Raw genomic sequence first — 27,134 nt, forward strand, 5'->3', positions numbered from 1 at the left:
ATTTCTGTTTCCATTCTACTCTGGTCTCTCCTCAGTTGAGTCCCTTAGAAAGATTTAAATACCTAGATTTGGTAATCCCACTGGATACTTAATCTAGACCCCTGTCTGCTTTCCATGCAAAATAGTATGTCTGAAGTACTCTACAACAAGCATGTCAAACTTGCGGCCCGCGAGCCGCATGCCTCGTTTATTTGGCCCGTGTTAGCCTTCGAGTTTGACATGCTTGCTCTACAGGACCAGCAGAAAAACACAGAGCAGGCCAGCACTCAGGATTCAAATCAAATAGAATCACAAATGAAGGGCTATGCATACAGTGCCAACACCATTCTGTACCCTGCTCCTCTACCAGCCTCTGGGGACAGAAAATTAAAAATCTGGACAGATGCAAGGGGACCTAACATCCCTACCCTGAACTCAACCCACAGTGAACTGGCTGTTTATTGACTTAGCACTGACATCGGGTAAGAATCTGGGTCCCCTGGGAGCTCAACCCATAAGCGGAACACTTCAACCCATTACACAATATCCTAGAAATATTGTTCAAACTACAGATCTGAAACTAAACCCAAAAGTTAACACAGAAAAGCTTTCCTCCTAGGCTGACCGATCGGGCAAGCTCCCTGACTCTGTCCCTTTCATTCTTTTCCCCATATTCCGGACAATCAACCTTAATAAAAAATTTTAAAGAAAGAAGAATCTGGATCCTCCCGTCATCCCTGGGTGGTGTGGTGTTTGGATTTCCGCAGGGAGAGGCTGGCAACAACCCTTGAGACCGACCACTTAGAAAGGGAGCACAGATCCTCCAGCCCTGTTTACCAGCGTCTTAGCTCCCCTTGGGCCTCTGCACCCCACCCCCGTCCCTGTAGACAGAGCTCTTTTTGAAGAAAATCAGAAAACCTGTGATGTTAGGTGGCCGTGACTCAGCACTGGCCCTCTTTGTTCCCGGCAGTGTTGAGAGCAGAACTCCATCGAAAGTAAATTTGTACAAGGCAAGGCCTCAGCTGCAGGAAAGCTCCCTCCTGGAGCGTGAAACACCCTGGGCAACGCGAGTCAGAAGGCCTTTCTCACAAGGACACTCGCACTCTGACGTTGGGGGTCTTGCTGGTTTGGGCCTGAGAGGAGAGAAGCTACTTTTCAGAGCCACTCAGCCTCCGGGCATCTTCTAGAGAGTATCGGCCCAATAGCTCTCCCAACTAAATGAACAAGCCCCGGTGTGCAGGTGAGCCCGAGAGCACGCGCCCTGCCCTGCTCTCCGCTGGCACAGGGCTGCTGGTGCTTTGGCCATGCTGGAAATAAATCTTAAGTGGTTCCATTTTTCAAACATAAGAAAAAAATGTGCAAAAACTTGCTACAGTTACGCTTCTATACTTATGCTTCTGAGAAGGGGGAAGAACATACCCGCTTTTGCATTCCTTCCGGAGAACACAAATACTGCTGAAATCAAAACTGGCAATAATAACAGGGCCACTCATTACCCCCCTTCCAGAGAGAGAGACCAAAGCTGTGCCAGTTTATTGGCACTTACACTAACTCCGGGGTTGTGCTGCCTCTAATTACAATCTATTTGATGTAGTCTAGATTCATCCTTTTCTCATTTAGCTGACTTTCCTTTCTAGTTATTTGGACCCATATGGTAAACCAGTCACAGCTGTGTTGTACACGCCACAGTATATATTTAACCCAAGGCCAATCTAGACCAAGAGACTCCTACAGATTTAAGTCTCTGAAACCTCTTGTTAATTAAGCAATATTACTACTTATGCACGGCTTTATTCAGTTTCTAACTAGACATTAAATTAAGGTATTTGCACAGTCTACCTCAAGCCAGAGGATACCACCACCAAGTAATCGTGGATTGGGTGTAGGTAACATACCCAAGAACTACTGAGACCCCGTCAAACTAGAAACAAAGCAGGTTTAGGAGAGTGAGCTGAATTCATTTTGTGAAAACAGATCAAAGCTCACTAGGGGACTGGTACCCTCCCCGGATACTATCCAGATTCTGAAACTGTCCTTTGCTACCTTATCTGCCAGCCGTGTGCCCACTCACTGTGTGCTCTGTGTCTGTGTGCACTAGACTATTTGGGTGAAATGTATACCTTCTCACACAGTCCCGAGGGCTGTGTAAATAAGATTAAATACAATTAATGAAATAAAGTCCTTGCCCTCAAGGAGCTGACATTCTGGTGGGAGAGATAAATCCATACGTAAGTATAACACAATGTGACAAGAGCGATGTATGAGCATAGAAAATATTATGAGACAGACCAAGAAATGATGGATTCTGCCTCCTCCTCAAGACAGCTTGGAGAAGAGGCTGTGTATCAGCTGGGGCTCAGGAGTGAGGGGGAGCCACCTGGATGTCAGAAGTGGGCTAATGCTCCCTCTAGAGCAGCGATTTTAACCGGTGTGCCGAGGCACGATGGTGTGCCGCAAGAATTTTTAAAACATGCAAAACCTGACTATTTAGTCAGGGGCATTGACCTCTTTTCCCTTAGACTATCAAATAAGAAAATGACAATAGCCGTCCAGTGTGAGTGAATCAAAACTATACTTTTTTTTTTTTTAAATCAGATTGGCAAAAATATATTTGTGGCGTGCTACGGAATGTTAGTAATTACTTTATGTGTGCCACGAGATGAGAAAGGTTGACAATCACCGCTCTAGAAGGGGGTGGCTCACTCCTACCGGAGCAAAGGCTCTGTTTGGGGCACCGAAGAGCCTGGAGATGAAGACAGGAACAAATCTGCAACAGGGGAGGCAAGGAGGCCCATTAAAAGGGCAGATGCCACACCAGGCCAGATGGGAGATGATACCAAGGTGGAGGAGAAGAGATGGGTAAGAGCCGCTTTGGGACCTTCTGACCAGTCCGGGCCGTGGCAGCCCACAGATCTCAGCCAGGCTGACTCCTCCTGGTAATCCTCCCCACTCCGGGCCTGCTCAGGGTTTGCAGTCCTTGTGTTTAACAGCAACTGATTAACCCTCCACCACAGGTGATTGCTCACACAACAAGGAAACAGACTTTGTGTCAGATGGAGCAGGCTCCTCCCAGCATGCTCTGCACTTGATGCACACATGCACATGTGTGCACACACACTTAGGACACCCTTTCTAGGAGAGAAGGTCTTCATAGTCATCTTTCCTTTTCACGGTCCTTTGGCTTTTTGTTTGTATTAGCATTTGAGGTTTACCCTTTGTTTCATGTCAAGGAAACACCAATTACTTAGCATGGTGTCCTTCCGTAAAGGGTTTGAGGAGGGAGTGGGGGCAAGGTGTGGCACAGCTTCTTAATTACACTGAAGGGAGAAGGCATTCTAAAAGAGAGGGTTAAGATCTTAATTAGCTCATTCGTTAAGTGGTGTTAGTTATCTAAAAACTAGAGGCCCAGTGCACAAATTCGTGCAGAGGTGGGGTCCCTCAACCTGGCCTGCAATCAGGGCCGATGGGGGCCAGCCGGCCTGGGGGGGGGGGGGTAGGGACCACGGGAGGTGGGCTGTGGGAGCGCACTGAGCACTAGGGAGCAACTCCTGCATTGAGCATCTGCCCCCTGGTGGTCAGTGCGTATCATAGCCACCGGTCAACCAGTCGTTTGGTCGACCAGTCGTAATGATCACTTAGGCTTTTATATATATATAGATATCAAAGGTAAGTAAAAGGAACAAAAGGGATTTTACCCTCCTGAATAATGATTTCATTTTTGCTCGTAATTAAATGTATTGCCTTCCATTATGATGGTAAATATGTCATTATAGACAATTTTAGAAATATAGAATATATTGAAAGCACAAGGAAGGAAAAGGATCAATTACCCATAATTCTATATATCAGTTAATAATGCCTTTTTCCTTTTTGACATAAAAAAGTGGTGGTATAATCATACTGTACATACTCTTTTTTGTCCTTTTGTTAATGCAACTGTCTCAGTTATGGTGAATATATATTAAAATGAGTGTTGGAAAATTATGATGATGGCTGTACAAATCCATGAATACACGAAAAAACAGTGAATTGTACATTTCACATAGGCGAGTTGTATGGCATGTGGAACTACATCAAATAAAAATTGTTCAGAAACTTTATTTCCCGGTCTCTGTAACATCCTACAGACATTCTATGTCATGTAGCATGAGTTACCACCATTTACTAAGTCACCCCCCAGCTAGAAGCGATCTGGGTTTTTTACTATCATAACCAATACTGACACTCACATGATTGGTAGGTACACTGAGCTCTGTATGCATATCATAGTCTCCTTCTCAATAGTTTCCTAGAAGGATTTAAGATTTTAAACATACCGACAATCCAGAAATTATTTTAAAGGACCAACTGACAACTCAAGAAAATCTAATTACTCTGTAAAATCATTAGGCACCAATGATTAGTTCCTAAAAGAACTCATTGGGCTTTAAGTCTCAAAGGGAAAAAGAGAGGAACCTAAAGCAGGACCACAAACATGACAGGAGTCTGATAACAACAGAATCCCGTGTTCTGTGGCTGACATTCCCTCAGCAAAGAAAAGAGTCCAGTCCTGGCAGGTTGGTGTCCCGTCAGGATGCTCAGGCACACAGCCTGGGGCTGGTCAGAACTCTGTTCAAACTGTTTGAACCAAGGCCAAGAGACCTAGAGCATGTTAATCCTCAATGTCCCCCCACGGAGTGGGAGGATGGTGTACTATGTCAGAGGGTGAATCTGAAGTCCACCTAAGATGAGAGTTCCGAAAGTGCTTGGTGCATTGTGTGCCCATAAGGAGCATCAATAAATTCAATAAATAGCTGTAACCGGGATGATGGTGATGTCAGCTGCTTGTGACCAAACGAGAAGGCAGGAATCCAAATCTCAGCCTTGCAGAAACTATAGGCTTTTTCCACGGACTTAGAAAGGGCCTGAAGGTATTTTTATTGCCATGGGAGTTTCAGCTGTTACCAGAGCTCCTTTGCGCAATCTTCACATTCCAGTGTGCTAAAAGCTTTCTCATGCAGGGATAAAAGCCGTCTTTGTCTCCAGCTGGTAAAAGGCACCATCTTCGTCAGATGAGTTTAACTGTTGAACCTCGAGTGTGTTCCCACGATGGCATGATGGGAAGCCCCAGGAATGTAGACACACCCAAATACTAACAAGGCTGAGTTTTAGGAAAGTGGAGTGTGTGTGTGTGTGTGTTTTAAGGGAAACTATTTTGAGCAATGTGAAAATGCCCGGCACTAAGCAAAGATGCTAAGTGGTACTTCACAATAACCCTGTGAGGTGGAAGCTTTGATGAGTCCTACTTACTAGTAAAAAAACTGAGGCTTAAGGAAGTTAAGTAATTTTCCAGTCACATAGCTAGTGAATTAGTGGCAGAGCCGAGATCTGAACCCATGATCACACACACTCATCCACTACGCTCCACTGAGTAGTACTGACTGGAATGAGATAAGACCTGCAGATTTTAGTTTATTTTCTGACTGGTGACTTCCTGACTTCCCAACCTGGCCTTTGACAAGTACGGTCATTTACAAACACCAAAAAAAGAAGACTTTTTAAAGGTCAAATCTGGATGCTTCCTTATTCTCGCTTCCGTGATCCAGGCAGCCATTCTGGGAAGTGCCCACAGCGTCCCCCTGGAACGAAGGCTGCTCTGAGGCAGATGAAACAAAGCCCTAGGTCCTGTTAACAAGGGTGGGGAACCTTTCATCTGCCAAGAGCCATCTGGATATTTATAACACCATTCTTGGGCCATACAAAATGATCAACGTAAACATTAGCCTGCTACAATTGGTCAAACATTTCATTAAGGCATTGGAAGGGCCAGACCCAATGATTTCACAAGCCTTACATGAGCCTTAAGCTGGATGTTCCCCACCCCTGTGTTAGAACCACAGCACGTAGTAAAGGTTCCTCACAGTGAAGAGGAAGTCCAGAAGGGGAAACGAGTGGTGAAATCACAGCATGGCCACAATGATTACCATGGTTCCCGGGATTCCGGGGATGGGGAAACCCCAAAGACCCGTGCTTCATTAACCTGATCTCAAAAGTCGGAACATTTACTTTCATGGACACAGAGAACAGCGTGATGACTTGAACACGCTCTTGCTCAATTCTATCCAATCCAGGGCTTTATCTGCGGGAGTTAGATAGCGAGGCTTTTAGCCTCCTGGTCCTCTTACTCATCCTGAAACTCGAGGAAACATACTCATTCCAATAATTCTTCCAATTCCAGCTCCAGGCCGAAGGAGTGGCATAACTTGTAGAGTCACAAACAATAAAAAGAGTGTGAATTTTTCTCTCATTAGATCAATCTAAGAGCAAAGCAGTAAAATTTCCCCAGCGTTTTTCCAACAAATGTAATGAAATTCAAGGGGAATCAGGACAAAAAGAAAGGCCCTCAGGGATCCCCATGACCAACTTCTTCCTTGACAGGAGAGGCACCGCAGCCTCAGAGGGAAGGGCTGGGCCCAAAGCGCACACCCGGGGCCCAGGTCCTCGCTGCTCTCAGCCTGGGCCTATTTCCTGTTTGGTTAAAATATGTTCTCACGTTTTAGCTCTTCTTCTCTCCAAATTGAGGAGGGAAGAGGCGGAAAAGGAGGGAGGGATGAAAACAAGCAGGTGTGGGGTAAGGTAGGGTTGAATCTGCTCCTTTAAAGCAATTTCAAGTGCCCAATGTATGCAGATTCCAGGCAGAAAGAAGAGACAACTACAAATGCCTCTGCCAGAGCCTGGCGAGAGGCGGGCAAACGCACCGCCTACCTTTGGTCTTGATGGCCGTTTCGATGTTCAAAGCATCCCGGTCAGCATCGAAGTTGGGGTAGGCTTTGACCGACCCGTACGCACTTACGGGTGTGGAGTGCTACGGGCAAAAGACAAACATACAACCACATCATGCACATTGAAGATCCTCTTGTTGAAACATCAGTTTCTACAATAGATTTATTTTTCCTATTGTTTCTTTTATCAATTCAAATCATTCTTAGACTAGGGAACCAGTTAAGTATGAACAAGCCACCAAATATAAGATAAGGAACCACACTGTTTCTAGTGAGAATTCTTCCTCAAAGGCCCGGCGAGTTTAGAATGTGCGTCTATATGTCCACTTTTCTCACTTCAGTGCACGCTCAAAAGCAAGCAACACAAAGCTGGGCATTCGAAACCACCTGTGGATTTGGGAAGGTTTGAAAGAGCATTCACACTAGGCTGGCAACAATTCAAAACAAACTGAGAATGTGAAAATGCCTGAAATGCAAGTGTGTTCTGCCAAGCTTTTGTTACAGGCTCACGAATTTCGAATTTCCACGTGGGCCTGTTGACTGAGCTCATGATTCGTTTCAAAGTAAATGTAAAACGCCGGCCTGCTTGCCTCTTAAAGTGAGGAAGCTCCCTCCGCTGGGGCCGCCGCTGTGACACCACGTGGTCAGGCCACGTGGCTACATCCTCCTTCCTGTGGGCCAAGTTCCTCCTGCTCTTCTCTTTCCTCTCTGTCCCCTCCCTCTGCTCTATTATAACTACCTCCCCCTGCTTACCACTCAACTAGTATTTTTTTTCTTATTGTCTTTTTTTTTAAACAGCAATCTTCTTTTAAATTTTATTTTTATTGATTTCAGGGAGAGAGGAAAGGAAAGGGGGGAGGGGGAGAGAGAGAGAGAAACATCAATGATGAAAGAGAATCATTGATCAGCTGCTTCCTGCAAGACCCCTCCTGGGGATGGAGCCCACAACCTGGGCATGACGAACCGTGATCTCCTGGTTCATAGGTCAATGACACTCAATCACTGAGCTACGTGGGGTAATGGGCTTTGAAAAACATTTCAAAGGAAGAGTGTAGGGTCGAAATGTTTTTCAAGGCCCATTACCCTTCCTGATGGGATGGACCAACCCCACCCCACCTGAGACTGAGGTGAGGCAACAGCCTGCTCCTTTCCCCAGGGTCAGCTCGCCTCCCCTTGATGCTCCTGCAGCTCTCCTCCTCCCTGCTCCCTCCCCAGCACAAAGGACAGACAAGAGGACGGACAATGTGGTTTTGGTTGGCTGATGGCCGGTCCAGCCACCCACAACTGTCCCACTTTCAGTGCCAGGGTTCAGCCCCATCCTGAACCACCCCCGCCTCCCCCAGTACATAAAACCCATCATAATATATGACTTTGCATTGGCTCGGTTCCTGGAAAGAGGCAGAGACTAAGGCGCCCTGACTGACCTCTCCACCCACAGACATTACGTTGTGGGCACCAGCTCCCTCTCCCACCACTTGGGTGTGTCAGCAGGGAGCTTATACAGGTAAGCAACTAAGAGTCCATCCTCTTGAAAGTGTGTCCCAGGACAAGCCAGAAATCTAAGTTCGGAATTGGACAAATGTCTCACAGTGCGCTTGTAACTCTCCTGGCCAAGCAGTAAGTCCGGTTCACACGTATAACTCTGGAACACCATGAACTATCCAGGTGTTTTCCATCCCATTTCACGCCTTAACGTTTCCGGTAAGATGAACTCAGCGGAAACGGAGCACACACTCAGGGAACGGTAAGAACAAAGTGCTCTCCTGAAAAGCTATCTCTGCCATGGTGGCTGCAAAATGTGGGTGGAAAGCTAAGGAAAAACACCTTCCTGTGCAATGGCAGGGCCACCCATGATTTACAAAAGCAGATGGTCTGGTCACTGAGCCACATCAGGTGTGGCTTCTTTTACAAAGTGCTGTCGTCCTACTCCCAAACATGAGAAGGGCAAAGTTTGGCATAATTTTATAGTATCCACGGAAACAAAATTAAATGGATAACTAAACCTGCCATCTGCAAATCAAATTATTGAGGCAAAAGTGATCCTCCCTCAAAACGCTAGAGAAAACATGACATTTTCTATTGCAGGCCCATCTCCCCAGACAGAGAAACGCATCACACTGGAGTGCAGTGACCTCAGAGGCTACTCGGAAAGCCCTGTCAGGAAGCCTGCTTCTAAAGACGATCTAACGATCAGGTCCATTAAAGAAAGAAATCACTCAGCTCCTGGACCTCAGCGTGCAGCTTGTACTGTTGCCAACAGCAGTGGGCACCAGTTCCAAAAGGGAAGATTAGAAGTACGTATAGGCTCTCCACACCGTAACACCTGTGCTTGCATGGACACCGTCCATCTGGATATTTTGATGGCAAGCACCACAGACAATAGAGGGTTCTGTACCCACATGCTCCAAGCTGCGGTCGACCCACGTTGAGCGCTTCTTGATGTTTTAATTTGATTGAGAGCATATCATGAAAATTCTCCAAGACATGCCTGCAAACCAGTGTCACTCACTGCTGAGTTTTTGTGAAAGCCATTTCAGGCAAGATGACCTAAAAGATGTATTCTTAGATACGTTACATTTTCATAATTCATATTCTACTTGATCCTAAAAGTGTTTGCAATCATATAATCTCACATGTAGTGTAACAAATTTTAACTATAAAACAGAGAAGCAAAGGCACCATAATTATAGGTTCACATATTTCCTGGGAAAGACAAGGAAAAATAATTCTGAGCTCCCTGACAGCCAAAGCAAAAAAGGAAACATGATGAGTCACAGTACGTTCATTATTTAATTTTTTTAAAAAAGAACAAACATCCTAGCTTTTTAGGAGAAAAGCTTTCCCAGGTACTAAAATAATTTTTGTAAAGGTATAAGTTCTTGTGTGGAATAACTTCCTGGACACTAACAAGTCCCAAACCCTCAGGATCTTTTTTGTTGTTGTTAATCCTCACCCGAGGATATTTTTTACAGTGATTTTTAGAAAGAGTGGAAGGAAGGGTTGGAAGAGAGAGAGAAAGGGGGGGGGGGGGAGGAGAGAGGCATTGACATGAAAAGACACATCGATTGGTTGCCTCCCTCACTGGGGAAGCAACCAAAGGATTGGGGGAGAACAGAGGACCAAGAGGGGGAGTGATTGTCTGAATTCTGCCCCATTTTCTTAGCTGTATAAGGAAAGGGAACAGTGTTATCCAGAGAGATGTACAATTTGCAAACATGACACCAAGTGAAAGTGATATACTTACATCACCCTCCAAGCTGAGCTTGCACAGAATTTCGTGAACAGTAGACATTTTGAAAGAAGCTGGAAAAAAAAATACAACAGAAAGTCTTTAGGAAGAGGCTTTCCTTTCCCCGGAGCACAGTGATTCATTACACTAATCTCCGCTTCTCGGACCATTTCATCTGAGGACATTAGAGTCATTTTTACCAATATAGGCAATTTCCATCTCGTGATTGGGAAAATTAAAGCTTGCGAAGGTTTGCTGAGATTTGGGAGGGGCTGCTGAGCTGGCCAGGCTCCCTTGCCCTGTGTGAACAGACCCCGGGGAGACGGATTTGTGAATATGATACCAAAATGCCCCCCTAGGCTCCTGCAACTTGTTCCAACAGGATGACACCGAGTCTCCCACTTCTCACACAAAGCGATAAGCTTGCCAAGCCAGCCCCAACTTCTGTTATTTCTCACCAGTAATGTGACCCATGGAAAGGGACCTGAAAACTACGGGTGTGAACTGAAATCAGTAGCGTGTTTAGGCTGATCCCTTCCTAAATGGAAGCCTTTACTATTTCCCTAATGACTTTCTTAGCTCGCCGATGCTTAGAAAATATCAAACTGTTAACGAGAAAGACGGTGAGTAGATTTTCTGACATTATCTCATTCCATAAAAGACTGATCCTTGTATTTAACATTCAAAATGGCTGAAATGAAGTCATCTTCCAGTTAATACATTTAATGGGGCTATGCCACTATCCTCTGATGGATTGGCTTTCCAGCTTTGCAATCACACAATTCTCGGAATCGATACGCCAACCCCTGCCAATAAAAACTGCTCGACGGGCATTAAATTTACCTCAACTGAGCCAAGGTAGCAGCATCCCCCAAATAAAGGAAATAGAGCAGAGCGGCATCCGAAATAGTGGGAATGACATTTGAATTGCAGTATCTCCTGCTCTGGTATTTTTTTTCTTCTTCTTCTTAATATTCTTTGACCAAGGAAATTGTGTCCATGCAAATTCAGCTTTCTATTCTCTCCCAACAGTTTGCTTAGTCTCAATATTCTCATAAAACTGGCTTGAGGGAGTATTGACATAGACACTTGCTAACTTATCAGAAGGCTTTGAACTAAGCCAATTCCAGGCTCCGTGTGGGGTGGAGGCGAGGGAATGTAAGAGAAGGGGATTCTCCATTATTTGCGGTTATGGGTACATTTCTGCAAGGTTTTCTTTTTAAAAAAAATACATTTTTTAATTGATTCCAGAGAGGACACGAGAGGGAGAAAGAGATAAAAACACCAATGATGAGAGAGAATCACTGAACAGCTGCTTCCTACAGGCCCCACTCTGGGGATCAAGCCCGAAACCCAGCCATGTGCCCTGACCCGGAATCGAACCGTGACCTCCTGGTTCATAGGTCGACGCTCTACCACTGAGCCACGCCGGCCGGGCTTCTGCAAGGTTTTCATCCCAATCTCACTCCTAGAGCATTCCTTTCTCTTCTGAATCTCAGAGACGATGTTTAAGCACAGCTGTTCTAATTCCCCCCACGCCCATAACTCTCAGACACCCACCCCCCAATATCCCAGCGCTGGGATATAATCCTGATTTGCAAAAAGTCTTCCTCTATAAATAAAGTGTGGCACATCCCGACAATGAGTAATATTCAGAGCTGAAAAAAAGGAGCTATCAAGCTATGAACAGGCACGGAGGAATCTTAAATGCACATGATTAAGCAAGAGAAACCAATCTGAAAAGGTTATATGCGACATGACTCCCTATGACATTCTTCAAAAAGCAACACTATGGAGACAAGAAAAGGACCAGTGGTCGTCAGGGATTAGAGGGGAAGGAAGGAGGGATGTATAGGCAGAGCAAAGAGGACTTCAGGGCCATACAACTATTGTGCATGTCACGGGAACGGTGGGTACACATCATCATACCTCTGTCCACACCCATCGAATGCAGAGCACCAAGAATGAGCCCTAAGGTGAACTCTGGACTTGGACCGGTAGTGATGTGTCAGTGCAGGCTCATCAGCTGTAGCCAATGTACCCCTCAGGCGGGGCTGTTGGTAGTGGGGAGGTTGCGCATGTGTGAGGCTGGGAATCTATGAGAGCTCTGGCTTCCCACTCCGTTTTTCTGGGACCCTCACACTGCCCTGAGAAAGAACGTCTTCTTTTTCTCCTTCTTCTCAAAATGTCTTGCTCTGTGGGTGGACTATCCAATCAGCAGCCACCAGCCACATGTGGCTGCCAAGCACTTGAAAGTGTCCAGTGCAAAGGGAGAGCTGCTGTAAGTGTCAAGTGCACACCAGATCTGGGAGACTCGGTCTGAGAAGAAGAATGTAACCATCTCTCAATAATTTATATTGATTATATCTTAGTTATGACGTGGTGGGTATACTGGGTTAAATTTAAAAATACTACTTAAATCCCATTTTATCTATTTCTTCTTTTAAATATGTTTTTATGGATTTCAGAGAGGAAAAGAGAGGGAGAGAGGTAGAAACATCAATGATAGGAATCATCGATCAGCTGCCTCCTGCATGTCCCCTACTGGGGATTGAGCCCACAACCCGGGCATGTGCCCTGGCTGGGAACAGAACAGTGACCTCCTGGTTCATAGGTCAACACTCAACCACTGAGCTACAATTAGACAGGCCATTTTACCTATTTCTTTTACTTTTCCTTTACTGTGTCTTCTAGAACATTTACACTAGCATACGCCCACATTCTATTTCTACTGGACAGCACTGGTCCAGAGGGCCCTGCGGTGCCATGGTCCAATCCTACCCCAAAACCTTTGGCGTGGCTGGGTCAGTTAAAGACTAAGTCTGAGATTCCTCGTAAGACAAACAAGTCTGAGTCTGCTCAAGAAGTCTCCAATTCCAACTTGGGCCTAGAAGTGTCCCACAGGGTCTCTTCAGTCTCCTTCCGCCTGAGAATCACCAAAGCAGAGAGAAAACCCCCAGGACACTGGCTCTCCCCGCTGGGGCTCCATCAGAAGTGGACTAGGTCTACAGCGACGGGTCGGCCCCTGCCACCCGCCTTGCAGAAGTCCGTTCCCCACTGTATACACCTAGGCTAGTGGTCGGCAAACTCATTAGTCAACGGAGCCAAATATCAACAGTACGACGACTGAAATGTCTTTTGAGAGCCAAATTTTTTAAACTTAAACTTCTTCTAACGCCACTTCTTCAAAATAGACTCGCCCAGGCCGTGGTATTTTGTGGAAGAGCCACACTCAAGGGGCCAAAGAGCCGCATGTGGCTCGCGAGCCGCGGTTTGCCGACCACTGACCTAAGAAATAAAAATGCCGAACAAACAGGGAACCATTAAGTCAGAGATGCAAACAGAGCTGCTTCCGCTTATGTGAGGACTAAATCCCACTTATTTATTAAACCACGTGAGGGAAGTGAGGACTAAATCCCACTTATTTATTAAACCAGGCACCTCCCGTTGGTTCTAATGTTTAAGAAATCTCAACCCCAGAGGCACAGTACATTTTTACGGAGCCCTGGCTTTGCAGGCAGCTGCTTAACTATGTTCTTCTTGGGGCCCTCGGGACTGTGCCAATCTAAGACAGCGTGGTACACACGCTTCACTCAGGTCCCTTCTCCTCCCACAGCCACGACACACCGAGGAGAGAGAGGAAACGGGGATGTTTAAAAGCCCCACAAACTTCCTTCCTGTGTGACGGTGCACAAGTAGCGCTGCCCTTTCATCCCATCAGTCCCACGCGCCACTCCCCATTCGGTTCCTCGATCGTGTTCAAAATCCACCCTTCAGTGACGGCCTCTCACTCTAGCTCAGTTTAGCCCTCCAAGATTCACATGGGTCCCCCTTTTGCGGCCACCGCAGCAGGGCCGGCGGGAAGATGACTGCTTCTCCTCTTTCCAAAGAGCTAAGAAGTACAATGTTCGATGCAGGCCCATCGAAAGGAGGACGACGTTCAGGTTGTCCGAGGACATTACAAAGGGCAGCAAATTGGCAAAGTAGCACAGGTTTACAGGAAGAAATACGTCATCTACATTGGACGGGTGCAGCGGGAGGAAGCTAATGGTACAACCGTGCATGCGGGCGTTCGCCCCAGCGAGGTGGTCATCACTGGGCTAAAGCTGGACAAAGACCGCAAAAAGATCCTTGGATGGAAAGCCAAATCTCGACAAGTAGGAAAGGAAAGGGGCAAATACAAGAAAAACACAATTGAGAAGATGCAGGAATAAAGTAATATTAGATACAACGTTCATTAAAAACTTAAAAAAAAAAAAAGATTGGCACGGGAACCCAGCCTCAGCGCCCTCTGTCCACTCCCCAGCAAAAATGGACTTGCTTCTCACCAGACACACTGTGCTCAGTAATCCACAGCGCCTCAGGCCTGTTCCCCCACCTCCTTACCCTCAGCTGCTCTAGTTAGCGCGCCTGCCCATTCCTCAGGCCGCCACTGCTTTGGCATCTGCTCTCACGGGGCAGCTGCAGCCCCATCCCACAGTGCTCTCTCCCTCCCGTCAGTGCCAGGAGCGCTTACTGATGCCGCTAGATTCACCCACTGACCACAAGTGTCCTGAGTTCCTGCCATGTACCAAGTATTCAAACGGCAAATGCTGACGTCCAATTCAATGCAGCAGACAATAAGCTTTACCTCATCTCCCCCCGAGTCTCAGTTTCCCCACAGATTTAAGGGTGTCTTTGCACACATTAGGTGCTAAATACACGTTCTGAAACAATGAGCTGCTATTTTGCATAATTAATCATTTATATGTATATTATTTATAATCATTCTGTAGAAAAAGCAAATACGTCAATAACCACAAAGTAACATCCATGAAACTGGCTATTACTCCATGCATGTCTTTCGTATCCATGTAACTATTTACTATTTCCCGCAAGCTTAATGGCAAACTTTATCTTCACCGTAGAAATAAACTATGGCCCCTGTTTCTTTATTGCATCCAATTCCCCTGGCAAAGCCAAGTCATTCCGTGGATGATTGATTGGTCTCAAAGAGCTGGCTTTACCACTCAAGTTTGTTAAAACATTAGCTTAATATAGTATAGGTGATTAATGAGACCGTGTCAGTGTGCTGCTACTCTTGAAAGCGGAAAAAGAAAGTCTTGGCAGTGTTACTGTAGGTTACAAACACTGGTAACATTCAAATAATCTACGAACAAACTCCTAACGAGTACACACTCGCCCGCCCGGCATTAAGGCTGAGAGACACACTCAACTATGAAATGCAGACCCCACCCTGCAGGGCCATCCGCTCTCTTCCCTCCTCGCCCCAGTGAGACATCTGAGAGATTAGCCCAGGTCACCTCGCTAATGAGCAGGGAGACAGGGCCGAAGCCAAGCTCTCTGACTCGTAGGTCTTTGCCCTTTCAACTTCACCACAGGTGTTCTCCGTTCTAAGGGAGGAAGACACCAAGAGAATGATAAAAACAACAGGAGCGAGGTCGCCTGAGAGCCTCAAGGGTGAGGTCCTGGAAGATTTGAGCTGGAGAACCGTGGGGAAAGCCTGGCAGGTGGACGGAGAATGTCCCTGGGTGTCAGGAGAACAAGAAGACAGGCTTAAAACCAGCCATGGCTATTGTGGGGCCCCGTGGGGCCCTAAATACACATTTCTGAATGGTACACATGGAAGCTTGGGAATACTGGAGGGCCAGAAAGCCAACGTGATCCGTTCCCAATATGCATGGTCTCTGTTCACAGCATTTGCTCCGGAGGCTGAACTTTCCGACTGAAAACAATAGCTCTGCCTTAGTGCACCTGTTGTTCTAAACGAGAATAAAATCAAGCCTCTGCGCCACGAGGCGATTCCGTTCCCTCCAACTCCTGAGCACAGTGGAATTCACGGGCGCACTGAGAGCTGAACCCCTGCTTTCTGCACGCTGCTCTGCACGGCAGGCCGCCGTGCTCCTCCCCACACGCCGCCACACCTGGATCCCCCGCTGGTTTCAACTTGCAAAAAAAAGAAAAAAAAAATCAGCACATTCAATCTGTTGATGAGAATCTCTACATACCAGTACCTTCCATTCCCAGAGAAGGGCTGGGCTACCAGACAAGATCATTAACACGGACCTTTATCAGGGAAAGTTTTTCCTTTAAGAAAATAGAGAGGCTTACTGAAAAGCCACACCCTCTTCAAACTGGTTTGGACTAATTCGCCACCGGGGTAAGAACAGACTCACTCAACTCCACCCTAACGCAGGGAACAGAGAGGTCTCCTCTACCTTTAAAACATTAATAAAGGAGACTGTTAACTACCTAACTGAAGTGGCTCTTATTGGAGTGAAAAGCTAGACATGAATGAAACACTGTCAAAACCCAAATGATTTACAGTTAGCATGAGCTCTAGCTTAAAGATGATTTAAAGAGTCTGTCCTTTTAAAAAAAAAACCTACAGATTGTTTTGTACATTATTGTTTCACTTCAAACACAGAGTTAGAACCAAAAACAGTTACAATGAAACGGCTTTCACTTCTCCCCACAAAAGAAAAGTAACACAGTTTGCAAACAAGTGGAAACAAACCAACAACAAAAAAGAGTAAGCCTAAAAGTCAACACTTGAAATAGTAAAAACAAGTTCTTCTGAAACAAATTAAGAGTCAGCTCCAAAAAGACCTAATAGGAATTCCCACAAACAAACAAACAAACAAACAAAAACATGTTGCAACAGGGCTGGTCTGCAGAGCGCACCTGACCACCATCCAACAGTTTCGCTGGCACACCCACATTACAGTTTCACGGTGGAGTGTTGATGCGTCACCACAAAACACAGCCCTAGCAACCATGCTGAATCAATCAGGGACTGGATGACACAAAGAGGATTTCTAAACCAAAAAAATGCACGGGGGTGGGGGGTGGAGAGTGTGGGGGGGAATGTGGAGGTTTGGGTTTCCCCACCAAAGCCCTTACTGTGCAAAATGCTGAGTCTAAAGGACCAGACAATGTTTTTAAAAGAAAAGGGGGAACCCATTCGTGGGGGTGGGCAGGGAGTGCCCACCATACTCCGCTCTCCACCCCACCCCCAAGCCTTTTTTATTTAACAGAAACTTCCTGAAAGCACACACTTTTCTCCTTGGTTTTATGGTCTTGATTAAGCCTGAGTCACAGGGCCAAGTCATTCTCCAGAAATCCTGGAATCCGGCCCTAAAGCCTTGATTGTACTGGGCGGGAAGGACACAGCACCACTTGCTCTTGCTTATCCCTTTTGTTGCTGGATCTGAGTCAATATTTGTTTGCTACCTAGAGGCAGGTTGCAGCCGCCTGCTCTCAGAGCCTCTCTGCACTCAGCCTCCTGGTAAGGGACGGAGTGGGTGGAAAGAGACCAGCAGGAAGAATGAGGTCAGTTGGCAGGAAGCACTCTCAGAGCTCAGAAATCAAGGCCTTCACAGCGACAGCTCCATTTCAGTGTCTCATGGCCTGCACGTAGTATTTCCAATGGGGCCTGCTGCCAACAGAAAGAAACTCTAAACTCAGCCTTCAAGGTCTTCCACACTCTGGACTTGACCGCCTGATTCATAAATATCTCTTACACACAAGCATACACGGGAGTGCATGCACGCACACACGCACACACACACATGCACACACACCAGCATTGAAATGGAATGCCAATGGTATGGTTCTCCAAACACACTTAGCCTTGTCCTGCTACCTCTAGGCCCAGGTCCTCCAAGTTCCCTCCACTGTGCTCTCTCAATCATGATCGGCTAACATCCTCGTAAGACCTCAGGACACAAAAAAAATTCTGTTACCTTTTCTCCCGCACCTCTCCCTGCTCTGGGCTGTGGCTCTCCGTGTGTCTGAAATTTCAGAGCTGAGTGTATACAGGCGGGCTTCCACTCCACCCGCCCACAGGGTTTCTGTCTTACTCATGCATTTCCTCAGGGGTCTGAGCACAGTGCCGAGCCTAGCACACACTAGGCATTCAGCCACATTTTTGGAGGATGTACAGTCACCGGGTCTTTCCTTATTCTGTCTTTTTTTTTCTTCCCCCTTCTTTTCCAATGTACCCACCTTCCTCAATTTTCTTTGTCTCCCACAGACTGAATATCTCCAATGGAGTTCCAGTTCCACTCATTCAGACCTGGAGGCTTCAATTCCCAGCGTCCATGCAAATCTTTGCCAAAGCCTGGCAACTTCTTTCTCTTCATCATATACAGCCCATTCCCAGCCCAGCTCGGCACCCCCCCTCTCCTAGCTCTGTCCACTGGACCACGTGGGAATGGAGCCCACATCTCCTATGGCAGGAAAGGAAAGGAAGGAGGTGGAAGGAGAAAGGATTTGGAGAGGCCTTGGGCCTCTGATTTCCCCTGCACTGAGGGTGTAGACGGGGTGTGGCCAGGAGACAAAGGGCAAGGATCGCAGTCACCGCCACTCCTGGAAGGCAGGACTCCCCACAGCAGCCTGGGATCCGGCTACGAGGACGCTATTGACCTCTCAGACCAGACTGAGCTCAGGTGGTTTAAAAGCTTCAGGTTGTACCCTGAAAAGGAGATTCGGAGGTAACCTCTGGGGAACCACCCAGCACAAGCCTGGGTATCTGCTGACTCCTCCTGCTGACCTGCTCCCCAACAAAGGCGATGGGGATTGCCTCTGGCAATAGGAAAAGGAAAAATATACCAGACAGAGAATGGGCGGAAAGAGTATTTTTTTTAAGGACTGGAATTTCCTCTGAGTTAGCCTAACACTAGAATAGGGTGTGGCACTAGGGAAAATGAGGGTGGATTCCCATATCAAAAAAAAAAAAGGGCATTCTATTTCTATCAGAGCATTCCATTTCGATCAGAGTCTCACAATCAAATCCAAGAGACAGGTTAAGCCCCAGTAACTTTCAGAACAGTTTCCCTGAGGGTAAATGTGGTGCTCAGATCTGTGGAGCAGCTGGAATAAAGGGGAAAGGAGCCCCAGTCAACTTGGAAACGAACAAATTTGGGGATACGGAACATTCAAAATCCGATTACCGCCTGTACAAGGCACTTCCTTTGTCTATTTCTCTGTCTGTGTGGTTCACTGCCGTATCCCCAGTGCCTATAACTGTGAACAGAACAGAGCAGTGGTTGGTAAGTATTGTGAAACCAATGGATGGTTCAGGCAGCCCAGCAGAGCCCGGGGCTCCTTTGTGACACACCCATCCTCAATTAGTGAAAAACGCCTCCGTAGGCCCAGAGCCTGCACAGGCACAGAGGGGAACCAAGGCCCCGGACAGCGTGTTAGTGTCCGAGCCTCGTGCCAACGGTGCAGGAAGAGCCTACCAACCTCAAAATCAATAGCAAGTATAGGAAGATATCTATCTTGCCAGCAAAGCTACTTAAATTAGAAATTAGTCGGGAAACCAATGGCCAGGACTACTGGCCTGAAGTCAATCAATAAAGCGGTTTAATCGCTCAGACACAGGATCTTAAAGATTGAGACGCCAACCCAAGACCAAGCTCCGCATCAAAGCCAGCGTCAGCAATATTTCCTGGGCCTGGACCCCGGGCAGGCCCCTTGGCACTGCAGGAAATTACAAAATCCAAGCGGTCTCCAACTCATAAACCCCCAACTGAAAAAGTGCATACTGATGGTCACACCCTTCCACTGCGGATGCGGTGGATCCTTTTGGAGAAACGCTTGAAGCTTTTAGAGAACAAAGGGACTTAGGAGAGGGGGGGGAAAGTGCTAAGCGGGAATGTCTTCACACCACTGGCCACAGCGGACACCTCTCCGACCTTGGCCTCTACTAAAATCTTTCTTCACAATGCCTGAATGTTATAGGCTCCTTGATTCCACAGCCCCCACTTCTATGAATTACAGGTGTGTTTGGGTAACGAGGTTTTCTTGTCTTTTTTTTTTCCATAACACAACTCCCCTGGGGTGTTGAAGATTAGGCCCACCAACCACTCCCGATACTGACTATTAATGAATATTGATTCTATTTGCTAATCTCTAGCTGGGTGTTAAGGCCAACGGGATGGGAAGGAGGGGGGAATTCAGAAGTGGATAAGCCTGGATGGCTTTGGTCAGATGTCAAGAAAGAGGGTCTCGAAGGAGGCAGGAGGAAGGCAGAGAAAAGTGGAGAGGGGGGCAAAGACATAATTTTCAAATTAAAATAATTGAATCTGTGTCAACCTTAAAACTAATAAAAGTTCCAGAAAAAATATTTCCGCGGTCTATTCTTCCTACCCACATATCCTCCCTCACCTTTCCACCTTTCCGCCCCCCATCCCCCTACCCACATTAGGCATGTCCTCTCAGGCCTTAGAAACCAGAGCACCTGAAGCAGGTGTTTGAGAGCTAGCCCGGAACCACCTCTAACATTGTTTCAGTGGGAAGGTGCATTCCGTGTTGCAAACCTCCAAGTTGCAGGCAGGCACCGCAGCACACACGCTTCTCAACGGCATCTTTCTGAACGCAGGAGCCCCGATTCCTGGACTCCAGAACTTCAAGTTCTTGGTAAAGACCCAACGTGCACCCATAAGGCCGCTGCTCTTTTACACACAAATCCAGAAAACCCGTAGCTTCAAAATGACAAACGCTCACACCGAAATGACACTCTAGAATTGTATGGCGCAATGTTTTCGGTATGCTTTACATATTTATTTTTGAATGAACATTTTTTTTGAAATTTTCAATAACCTCATGTGAACGGAGGTAAAAATGGATATCTTTAAACCACGTTCATAGATAAGAAAACTGATGTTCATCTCCTAGGTTCTCAGCAGCCAGTTGGTGGAATCCAGCCTCCCACAGCAGGCGGGGACCCACTCCACGGAGCTGCGGGGAGAGGCCCGGGCGCCACACCCTTTTCTGTACTCAGCCCCTGACTCACTGTGGCATCGTGGTGACGACCCTCCCTCCCCACAGCACCCCGGGGACACGGCCTCCCTGCTTCAAAGTGGTCAACCAAGTGGGGGACTCTCCAGATCTACGGGAATCAGCTGCTTCTCTTACTACAGGATAATCTATTCTAGACAAAGGAGAATGAGCTGAGGTTTTTGGTGTGTTTTTTTTTTTTTTCCATTTTGCTTTGTTTTATTGGGGAGAGGGGTTTGCTACTAGAAATTCCCACCCCTCATCCTGCCCCCACGGCTTCCCTCCCGCTGGTCGGTTCAAGTTCCACAAATGAGCGTTTGTTTCAAGTCAAATAACTTGAACAGAAGGGGACTACTTTCTAGATGGCCGGAAAGCTTTCCTTAAACGCGGAGGTAAATGCCCCGCTCACTGCTCCGCTGGGGACTCGCGGCTCCCGGGGCGGCCACACCCTAACCCCCACCTGGCCCGGAACGCGCCTCCTCCCCGGGCTTCCTGAGAGCACTTCGGAGGTGAATGCACGACCGGGTCTCTCTGCCCCGCACCCCCAACGCCAGGGCACACCCGGCCCCTCACTCCAGCTCGGACCCCCCTGGCCACTGCGCCCCGCTCTCCGCAGATCCCCCGTGCGGACCGCCCCCCAGCTCCTCCGCCGGATGGCCTACAAGGTCCCCGTCGCCCGAGTCTCTTTGCAAGGCCGCCTCCTCCCCGGCCTCTCCGCGCCCCGCTAGCACTGCGGGCCCCGGGCCATAGCGGACGGGCAGGGCGCGCCCCGCTTACCTGGGCCGGGCGCCGAGAGCTGTGAGTGTCCCCAGAAGCCGAGCGCGGCCGCCTGGCCTGGGTGGGGCATTTATAGCGGCCACATCCTCACTCCGCAGGCGAGGCCCGCCCCGCCCGCCTGCCCCGCCCCGCCCCGCCCCCCCTTCCCCGTCCGCTCCCACCCGGAGCCGGGCTGACTCACCCTCCCCGACCCGCCCGCCGGGAGGGCAGCCTCGCCCTGGAACGCTCCCCGCGCCGCGCCACGCTGGAGCGCCCCCGCCGCGGCCCTGCCCTCCAGTGAGGCGCCCCTGAGGCTTCCTCGACGGCCCTGGGCTTCCTCCCTTCCTCCTCCTAGTTCTCGTGGCGTCCGCAGCCCCGGTTCGGATGAATAAATTAACAAGACGTTAGTAGACTCTGAGCTTAGTGAAGTAACTTTTTTCTTTGTTGGCGTCAATGCAATGGAAGGAAAAATGGTTCCAAGAAACATAAGTCGTGATTCCCCTGAGCTGGGGCCCTTGGCAGCCAGCTCCCCGTTACCGTCTACAAACATGTTAGCTTAACCTCTGGCCGGCAGTTCCCGGGAGGAGCGCGGGGAGGGCGACCCTTCGGCTCCCGCCCTGCCGAGACTCCGAGCACGCGGGGAGGCCAGAGGCGGGATTGGGGGCGTGGGACGGGGGTGCAGAAGCCGGGAGCCAAGACGCCTTTTCCCTGGGAGAGCTCTGCTCTGCTCTCCGAGCCTGTGCCCGCCCCCCCACCCCGACTCAGCCCCCCCACCCCGACTCAGCCCCCCGCGCGTCGGGCAGCTCCGCGCCCTCCTGGCGGGCCTTCCCGGGCTGGGTGGGGCCGGGGCTTTGGACCTGGATTTCCAACAAAGAAGGTTCCTCCGCTCCTTCTTTCACAATTGTCCTTTTTTCACCGCCACTCAGGCAGCTCCCTCACTTGGTGTTGCTCAGTTTCTCTCACTTGTCTTCTCTGCTGCTTTGCTTCCACAGGCCACGGGGGCAGTAAGCAAACACGGTTTTGTGTGACTGCGCAAATCCCGGAGTCCAACAAGCAGAAACGTTTTGCTAAGAATTCCTGTGTCTTTGGATTCCCTCCTTTCACACTCACTTCATGCAGCTCTTTCTCCTAGTCTTAATGCTTTTGTGTTTTAATCTCCCACCTACCTTTAAAAAATATTTCTATTGATATTAGAGAGGAAGAGAGAGGGGAAGACAGAAACATCAACGATAAAGAATCATGGATTGGCTGCCTCTTGCAGCCCCCCTATTGGGGATAGAGCCCACAACCCAGCACAAGCCCTAACTGGGAATCGAACAGCGACCTCCTAGTTCCTGGGTCAATGCCCAACCACTGAACCACACCAGCCGGGCTCTCCCATCTATCTTAACATTCATTTTTACTTTCCAGTGGAGCATCATTTCACTCCTGGGAATCAAAAGTGATAGCAAGGCCAAAAGACATGGATTGCCATGCCACTTAGCTGCAAAGTCCAGACTGCAAATGGGGTCTCAGGGCACTTAGCCCAGAGCTCATTGCTACCCTGTTCTTTCACTTGCAATGATCCATGATAAGCCCTATCAGAAGGACAAATAGAAAGTAACTTTGATACAATTTCTGATTTACATTTATAGCTCTTCAATTTAGGCCAAAGCCTTCCAGGGCGGAAACTGCCTACTTCTATAAACATTCTGGGACGGACAGTCATGGTTGGACAGGATTCCACCACCTTTCTCTCCTCCGCTAGGCAGATTCCACAGCCTCTGACTCCAAGTTGTGCCATGTGTGATAGGTCCTCTGCAGAAGATAAGATCTAAGTCAAATCATGTGGAATACTTGAAAGCCACCAAGTACACACAAAAATGTTTCTGTTTATCTTAGGCACCCAGCAAATCCAAACAGATCTTTGCAGTAGCCAGACTTTGCTTCATGCTACAGAACATACACTGATGTTATTATAAAAATGAAGCAATTAGAAGTCATGGTTTAGAAATAACTGAGGCATGTGGGGCCAATTATGCTAATATAAAAGAATTTGGCCTGGCCGGTTTGGCTAAGTAGATAGAGCACAGGCCCCTGGACTGAAGGGTCACGGGTTTGATTCTGGTCAAGGGCATGGTCAAGGGCACATACCTTGGTTGCAGGATCCATCCCCAACCTGAGGGTGCATGTGGGAGGCAATCAGTCCAATGGATGTGATGTGTCTCTCACATCCTGCTTTCTCTCTCTCTCCCCCTCCCTTCCTCTCTCTCTAGAAATCAGTGGAAAAAATATCCTTGGGTGAGGATTAACAACAACAACAACAACAAAAAACTTACAAATTTCTTAGTGCAAAGAGTCTCTTTTTTCTTTCTTTCTTTTCCCCTATGGTGTGGGAGAGTGTTTACTACAACAGATGTCAGATTACATCTGCTGTCACGCATGCATGCCGTCCTCAAAGGCCAGAGTTGTTCTGTTCACACTCCCATCTCCTGCACCTCACCTCCTCTAATAGTGCCTCGCTAGCACTGATAGGCACTCACTAAAGTTATAGGCTAGAATTATTCACCCAGTAATAGAATGTCAGAGCAGAATGGGGCTCTAAGAGATTAATTCGCCCAAGTCTAAATTTTTACAGATGAAGAAACTGGAGCCCAAATAAAGTCTCCTGCCCAGTCCAGAGATTAAATAATGCACCCAAGTTACTTGTTGCAGTGTAACAAATTGCCACCAAAACTTAGTGGTTAAAACATAACCATACATTTGCTCTTGATTTTACAACTTGAACAGGACTCGGTGGGGATCCTTGGCTCTGTGCCTCCTGATGCTGCGCAGGGCAGCTCAGCTGGGTCTGGAGGATGGAAAGTGGCTTCGCTCATTTGTCTGGGGCCTCAGCTGGGGTTCTTAGAGTGGCTGAGAGCCGGCTGGATCTTTTTCTCCCCTGACCTCTCACCCTCTAGGTCCTCCTCTCTCTCCGTACCAGGGCAGTTAGTAATGGCAGCTGGCTTTCCAGAAGCAGAAGCTATCCGTGCTCTTCGCTTGGAGACCATGTAAATACAGCCAAAAGGCTGGGTTGGCCTTGTGGGCTCCAGTTTGCTGATCTTTGCTTTAATTCATTGTCTGATCAGCTTTTGGCTTTGCCCTCTGGAGTCTTGGCTCCACTCTCCGGGATAGTCTTTCCTTTTCCTTACAACTGGCCCAGATTTGTAGCTGGGAAGCTCTCTGCTTCAGGCCAGTAGAAACTCAAAGATCCAGAAACCTTTTTAAATTTTGAACTTCTGTGTCCAAGATAGCAGGTCCTTAATTAATACAATTTTCTTTAAAACGATGTGGACTTTCTGTAAGTCTTATTAAGCTTCACTTCATGCTCTGCATATCCAATACAATTTTCTCAAAAATCATGGATCTTCTGTAAATCTTATTGAGGTTTACTCCATGCTCAAAAGTCTATTCATTAATCTTTCTGAAAACAGACCCCTCTCTCTCTACTTCGTATGTATTAGGCTGTAGTTGAACAATGCATGTAAGATTCATAGAAGCCCAGAAATCATCTTCAAAGTAATATCAAATCTTTCTGAAGTCTCAATAATAATAATAAAAAAAGTTTTGTGGCCACACAGGATCTGATCTTTACCCTGAGGCTATACTTACTTTGTAAATTTTCACTTATTTTGTAAATCTTCCACTGGGTAGAATTCTGCTTGAAAACTAAGCATATCTTTGGTGCCTTTTTTTCTTGTATTTTATCATAAGCAGCTAAAAGAAGACCATTGGCACTTCCAACATTCTGAAAATCCCCTTGGCTAGCAGTTCATTGGGCATATTTCCTATTATTCATGTTACCATAGGCAGCAGTATTGTTAAACATTCTGCCAATACACAACCTAGGTTGCCTTTTAACCAACCTCCCATAGCAATTTCCTCATCACCCTTCCAACCTCCACCAACAGTCTTCTCTCTGCTATGACTGCCTGGCAGTAAAGTCAATGTCACATATTTTAGGTTTTTGTTACAGCAACACTCACTCCACATACTAATTTCTATTTCAGTTACCTATTCCCAGAAACAAACCAGCTCCAAATCTTAAAGGCTTAGAACAGCCATCAATTATTTGTCCATGACTTCACAGAGGGCAGAGTTCACCTGGTCAGCTCTCCTCTGGTGTAGTTAGTGTTGGCCAGGAAGACCCAGATGAGGCTGGCAGACCCGAAAGGGCCCCTCTCCAGCTGCCAGTTGCTGGTTTTCAAGAGTGAAAGTAGAAGCTGCAGACACAGAACTGGAACAGTGTCACTTCCACTGAAATTCATTGGTCAAAGCAAGTCATGTAACCCAGACTCCAGGGAAGGGGGAATAGATTCCACCTCTTCACATGTGTGCATACTAGTAGATGGAAGGAATTGTTGCAACCACCTTTGTAGACAATCTACCACAATCCTTAAACTCGTATAGTACGTGATAGAGCTAAGGCTGGAGTATATTTTTCTGCCTTTCAATACGCTGCTTTTTCCATTACACCATATGTCTCACATGTCACCATTGCTTCAGTGAGACACAGTTACCTCCAAGTCTTCTACCTTCTGTGCTTTAGATTCTCACTAACCACCAAGCTGTTATTTCCTTGAGCCTTGTTATACGCAATCAGTATATAATAATGTCTGGTACTTGATGTTGTGGCCAGAAGAGGAACAAAAAAAAATCTGTCTGGATAATACAACAGCCAAATAATAAGCATTCTAGGAAAAAAGTATAGGCAAAATGGAGGGAGAGAAAATTATCACGAAATAATTAAAGACAATTTTCTAGAACTCAAGGCCATGAGTTTTTAGATTGAAAAAAGCCACAATAAATGGAAAACAGACAGTCCCAAGGCAGATTATCATGAAAGTTTAGAATACTGGGTGAGGACAGGGGCAAGGTCCTGAAAGATTTCAGAGAGATGAAAAAATGGTCCTATATGAAGGGTAAGAAATAGGAATGATATTATGCTCAATATTCAGATCCTGGTTTCTAAATACCATTCCCCAGTAAATTAGTCAGTTCTCTTTGGAGAAGCAGCTGGCTTCAGAGATCAGACAGAGAAAAGACATGGTGAGCTTTGTGCTAAACAACTGATGGAACATGTGAAAAAGGCACAAAAGCCAATTTGAAGGGGCTCTCACTGGTTAAAATTTGGAATAATTTAGCATTGTATTGGATAATAATAGAAATTGATTATATCATACTGACTAGTCTAAACAGATAGTAAAAAAAATACACAAAAAGATGGGATAGGGAAAGCTCTTATTCACAAAATAATGCCAACGTATACCTGTATCTGAAAAGATAATCATTACTTTGCAAGTAGATTCCATACCCAGCCAAACTATAAACCAAGAATGCATACATAAGAAACATGTCTCAAAGATGCTGTTTATGCCAGGGTGCCCTGTATTCATTTCCTGAAGCTGCCATAACAAATGACCAAAACCCAGGTGGTTATAAACGACAGAAATTCATTCTCTCAGCGTCTGGAGGCCAGAAGTCTGAAATCAAGGTATCAACAGTGCCACACCTCTCTGGAGGCTCTAAGGGAGATTCATTCCTTGTCTCTTCCAGCTTCTCGTGGCTGTTCCTTCACATCACTCCAGTCTCTGCCTCCATCTTCA

The 27,134-nt window shown here is 47.1% G+C and overlaps 1 protein-coding gene across 1 annotated transcript in view; it reads right to left on the reverse strand.

Moving 5' to 3' along the window:
- ANXA2 (annexin A2) overlaps window positions 1-21,631 on the reverse strand; it is a 42,821-nt gene extending 21,190 nt beyond the window's left edge. The window contains exons 1-3 of the mRNA XM_079768658.1: window positions 21,532-21,631; window positions 9,985-10,043; window positions 6,724-6,823 (exon numbers count right to left, since the gene is read on the reverse strand). Coding sequence (XP_079624784.1) covers window positions 6,724-6,823; window positions 9,985-10,043; window positions 21,532-21,601 — 229 coding nt within the window. The 5' untranslated portion in view covers window positions 21,602-21,631. The remainder of the gene's footprint in view (window positions 1-6,723; window positions 6,824-9,984; window positions 10,044-21,531) is intronic.
- Between the last annotated feature and the right edge of the window lie 5,503 nt (window positions 21,632-27,134).

This window comes from Cnephaeus nilssonii, assembly GCF_951640355.1.
Source record: "Cnephaeus nilssonii genome assembly, chromosome: 4".
Classification (NCBI taxonomy): domain Eukaryota; kingdom Metazoa; phylum Chordata; class Mammalia; order Chiroptera; family Vespertilionidae; genus Cnephaeus; species Cnephaeus nilssonii.